Genomic DNA, 5,168 nt, shown 5'->3' on the forward strand with positions numbered 1-5,168 from the left:
TTTCCGAGCGTACAGTTTGGCCAGCAGCCGTAGCCGCACAGCCGCAGCCGACTAATATCTCGTTCTTTTGTTGCGTTTCGCGACAATTCGCCTGCCTACGCTCGCAACGAATTTCAGGCTGATTATTCGGGGCGGTGGAGTGACGTCGGTTCGCTGGATTAAAACGCTGCTAGTAGGACTAGCCGCGGAAATGCGAAGGGAGAAACTGTCGAGAGGGCGGGAATATACGAGGCGCGCTACCCTCGGGGAGTACAGTTGCTTCTTCCGCCCTTCCTTCCGCCGGTCGTCCGTCCTGTTTCCTCTTCTGCCAGTTTTATAATCGAAGACGACGTATCGAAGGCGCGTCGATTCGGATCAATTAGAAGCGACGCGAGCGAACGACACCCGCGGCGAGAGCAACGCACACGTAGCAAGTGCCAGGGCTGTGTTGCGCAATTGGACTAATATTATTAGCGAAATTTTACGTGTCGCTAGTCGAAGAGAATCAAGTGCTTTTACAAAAGCAACTGCTGCTCCGGTTTCGCAATTTTATCGTTTCGTTAAACGCAGTTACTTGGTGATATAATTACGAAGACACTTACGGCGATTACGTAACACGATGAACGTATCGTTGAAACAGTTTCAAATGTATCGACTGAAAATTAACGACGTATGTTTCTTTTTATTTTGCCGAAAAATAAAAGAAAAGGATAATTCGATTGTCGCGGGACGAGAGATCGCGCGATCTTTTACTCGACTGCCTCGAGCTGCGACTTAACGCGGTCGAGTCTCTTTCAGGGGTAACCAGAGTTCGGGGAAAAACCAAGTTAAGCATATTATGTAGATTCGTAGAAAGATGCGTATTTATTCTTCAAAGTTCATCATGATAGACCGATGGTAGAAAGTTGCCGGGGATGGACGCTCCGACTTCCTGATTTGCATTTTCTCGAGATGGACGGGGTGGAGAGACCGAGTAATCGAAGAAGGAACGCGACTTTCGAGTAGCCGATCGACGTTTCGCGGCTAATAAAACAATAAAAAAGCCCGCGTTTCGTGAAAGGGAAAAAGTTCCGCGTCGTTGAGTTTTCTTTGGTTGTAAACGATTGTCGATTCCCTGCACTATTTCCGATCACTCGATGACTTTATGATCCTACTGTTGTGCTGCAACGACCATTTTTATTTTCAGCTGTTCTAAAATTAATAATATTACGATATTATCGATTGGCGAAATATTGTGGAAGAAAGTTCGAGTGTCAACGACACAACTAGTATCTGATACAAAGAAGTAGGAAAAATTGAGATCGCGCAGAGTGTTTCTCTGGTGAAACGTACGAGGAAACTCGTTCGTCCGCGACGTGTTTAATCGTTGCGTCACGTAACGGAAATCGCGACGATCGAGTGGCCATGTGATTTCTGATGCATAAAAGGAATGTTAAATCTGTTCGTAGATGAGAACCAACGTCGATGGCGCAGAGTGTCTCGCTAGAGGGAATACAGTTTCGGAAGCTAAAGAACGACGATAGCTCGTGAAAGACGAAGAAGGGCTGAGAGTCGGTCGTTAGCGCGTTTTACGGCGGCATTAAGCTTCTCTTAAACGACGCACGCAAAGTGCTCCTTTCCACACCCCCTGGCGGTCCTTTCTCGTTCTACCGCCGCCCGTTCGTCTCTATCTACCTCGTCGATGCGCTAACCGTTTCGGTTCACCGCCACCCACCTACGGCTACCGGAAAGGTGTTTGCTATCGCGCGAAGATCGTCCCCGAGACGTTCCGCTCGATTTTCTCTTTACTTTCGTCGCTACTTTTCCTTTGCTTTGCACGCGTTCGCTTTAGAAAACGGTGCTCGTAAAGCGCGAAATCGCAAAGGGAATCGCGAAGAAGTTTGAAAACCGCGAGTGAGCGAGGAAAATCGAGAGGAAAAAGCGAGAGGGGAAGAACCGACGAAAGCGGAGAATCCGAAAGTAGAACGGAAAGAAAAAGAGGATTGGAAGGGGAACCGAGGCAAAACGATAATCCTAAGGAAAAGTCGAAGAAATAAGAACAGCGTGTTTCTTCCTCCTACGTGTTATCTTTTATCTATTTATTTATTTAACCGACGTAGGTTCTTCGGTATTGCGCACACGAGTGCGTCAAAATGAAATAAAAAAACAAGAAGAACGAACGAAAATTTCAAGCTACGATTTTTATCATTTCCTCCGAGATACTATGGATACCGTAAGGGAGGTTACGCCTCCGCGAATGCAATCGACGACAACGTTGCTCGCAGTTGTTCGCAGTAGAACATAATCTATCGATTGACGATCCAAGTTATCCGAACTAGTTCGGTGTATACAGCGATACGAAGAAGCTGTCTTCTTTTAACGACTATCGTAGAAGCACATAATTTAAAAAGTTGGAGAATTTCTGCACAACTAACTGATTGAAATTTTCACGTACGCTTTTACGTAGCAATAGGTCTATCCTACAAGTAAACGTACGATATATAAAATATCGAAGGGAAAGACCCAGCTCGTATGGAGAAAGAACGAAGGAAAGTAGGGAAGAAAAAGAGGCGTGAAAAAGGAAAGGAAGCGACGAAAGAAGACACTGGAGGGGAAGTAACCAAGAGATCGTATAGAATTGGACTGGCGACGAACAAAGTGCGGGATTGAACGTATCCGCGACAGAGATCAGACGTCGACTGGTGGGCGTGTATAGATACATATAACGCGGGCAGGTAGACAGGTAGGTACGCGTGCGGCCGTAGAAGAGGACGGGGATGGATACGGGGACGGGATTGGAATGGGAGAGAGGTGGAGAAAGAGAGCAGGGGCGAAGGGTGAAAGAGGCAGCGGGTGCAGGAGGAAAGGAGGGAAAAGCTGGAGGAGGGAACGGAGAACGCGGAGGGCACATAAGTCCGGCGCTGACATCGGTGCAACCCTCGCGTCGGACTCGAGTATCGACAGATATTTAAATGAATATTCCTCGGCTGTTAGGGATCCGCTCTTTGAAATCAAAGCAGAAGGTACAACGGTTCATTTAGACGTCCGCCGATATCCCGCGCCAGCCGGACCGTGGATACAGGATTTCGCTTGTCACGTCATTCGAGGGTTATCGCCGAGACCGGCACGATTCCCTGCTAGAGGCTATTGGAGAGAGGAGTCGCGTGTCCCTCGACGACCCCGTTTGTCCGGCACACGCACGCGGACTTGTACTTTATCCGCGTCGGTTATCCGCTTTCGAGCGACGCGATCGTTCGATATCTCTGCCCTGTCTCGAGCGTCATCCAAGGTTCTGGAACGCGCTCGCCATCGAACCTCTTCTTGCACGAACTAGCTTTCGTCGCAATCTTCTGTGTTCGAGGCACGAGACCCGTCTGCCCTCTTTTCCTGCCACCTGTTCCGTATGCGAATTAATACGGTGTCCCAGGTTGAAGTGGGTAAGGGCGAAGAATACGCACAGCAGTAGTCGTTTCAGCGTCCACGATGCGGGACTGTATCTGTACGTTTATCCGATCAGGTCGCTTCTGTTGCGTTTATAAAAAGTCGATCGCGTAAATATCTACGATCGAATAATTAGCGTGTGTCTATATTTTCGGATTAATCAGCCAGATAATCGCATCGAAAGCCCCGTGAAAGCCGAATCGATCACGACATCTTCCTAATTTCGTTTCTCGACGGTTTTCGTATCGATCCTCGTGATCGACGATCGTAACCGAACATCGACCATCCCAGTCATCCATCCATCGACGTCGTAGATCTCAAGCGGCGACTTCCGTTCTCGACCGAAGCGAAAGCACCGATGCAGCCGCCTGCGTCTGACCGCGTTGTCGCACTCGGGCCCGGTTATCGCGCGAGGTTCGAACGAACACGGATATACGTTATCGCGTCGAACGGACAACGATTTCCCATCAAAACGTTTCGTTGGATAATTATGTGCGTTCGAGGTATCGTAAATCAGCGGCAAGAACGCGCGCCGCGTTTACGTTGGGAGCGAAAGGCGAGTCTCGTTTCAGGACTATCATCGTCTCTTTGGTTTGCGCTCCGTGGACCGATTCTCGATAGAAACGAGCGACGAGGATCTCCCGTTTTTTGCGACAATTGCGCGCAGCGCAACCGGCAATAAATCTCTCCGGGCATTTCTAATTTCTCCACCGAAATGCACGCACGGACGTAGAACGCACACGCTCTGTGCGACAGCGTCGCGAACTACCATTTCGACAGTTCTTTTTCTCGACGTCGACTCGTCCGAATAACGAAACACGCTCGACTCGGTCTCTACGCGATAACAGCGTACGATACTTATCTTTTTAACCTGCTAACCGGATTCTGCTGTAATCGGGGAATTAAGAGCCGATAAATCGAGTGGAAAATCTCGAAAAGCATAATTTATTTTCGATAAAAATAGAGCGAGGACGGCGATATAACTCGTGTTTTCCGGTTAACAAGTTAACAACGACCTGCCGTAACTTATGAATCAACAACCATCAAGGGCAGCGAAAGGAAGAGCAAAGAAATGGAAATCATTTAGCTGTAGCCGATGGAAAGTTTCGCACGCTATGCAGTCAGACGTGGATATAGCGAAAGAAGGACGCATGCAAGTAGATACGTACTCGTTAACGCGTTTGCATTGTCTTTATACCGATCGAAGGTCAGCGATACGGACGTTCGACTGTCAATCTAGGAAACAAGGATGGAAAGCATAGAAGTAACGTGGAAACGCGCGAGAAGCGCGTACAATTACTACGGAAAAATAAAAATGCGTGCAAACGGGAATACGTGTGCGTGCTCGTGCGTACTGCGCTACGTGCGTTTGCGTGGGTTAAGATATTTACCGGTAAGATTATCGCCGCGTTGCTGCGGCCACCGAAAAGAAGGCCTCGGCTGCTGCTTGCTGCGCATGTCTCCCGTCCGGTGCGACGGCTGCGGGCCGCTCGCTTTTCAAACGATCGGAGACCACTACTTACCTGAAAGAGAAAAAGTCAGAATGGTCACAAAAATTCGTTGGTCGACGAAACTACGCTTAACGCGAGCCCAGATACAAGAAAAGAATTTTCCACCCTCTTTGGCCGTGTTTTTCCGAACGATGGGCGAAACGGCCGAATCGCGTCCCCCGCGCAACCACAACCAATTCCCGACCCTTCTCTTATCCACCCGTTACCAGCCATCCTAACCGGCCGTATATCTTTCCACCGTACGCCCTCGAAAGCGGC

At 48.9% G+C, this 5,168-nt stretch overlaps 1 protein-coding gene across 5 annotated transcripts in view; it reads right to left on the reverse strand.

Moving 5' to 3' along the window:
* The window catches only part of LOC105681806, an 89,651-nt gene that overhangs the window by 26,423 nt on the left and 58,060 nt on the right, over positions 1 to 5,168 (reverse strand). For 4 of the 5 annotated variants that reach the window (XR_002947840.2, XR_002947839.2, XM_024371893.2 and 1 more), the window contains one exon: positions 4,791 to 4,922. The exons of the other annotated variant lie outside the window; for it this stretch is intronic. Coding sequence is in view for 2 of the 4 variants with exons in the window: in XM_024371893.2 (XP_024227661.1) it covers positions 4,791 to 4,857 (67 nt within the window). In the remaining 2 variants the exon portion in view is untranslated. The remainder of the gene's footprint in view (positions 1 to 4,790; positions 4,923 to 5,168) is intronic. 5 annotated transcript variants of the gene reach the window in all.

The sequence above is a fragment of the Bombus impatiens genome, unplaced genomic scaffold (assembly GCF_000188095.3).
Source record: "Bombus impatiens unplaced genomic scaffold, BIMP_2.2 scf_2222, whole genome shotgun sequence".
In the NCBI taxonomy this organism is placed as follows: domain Eukaryota; kingdom Metazoa; phylum Arthropoda; class Insecta; order Hymenoptera; family Apidae; genus Bombus; species Bombus impatiens.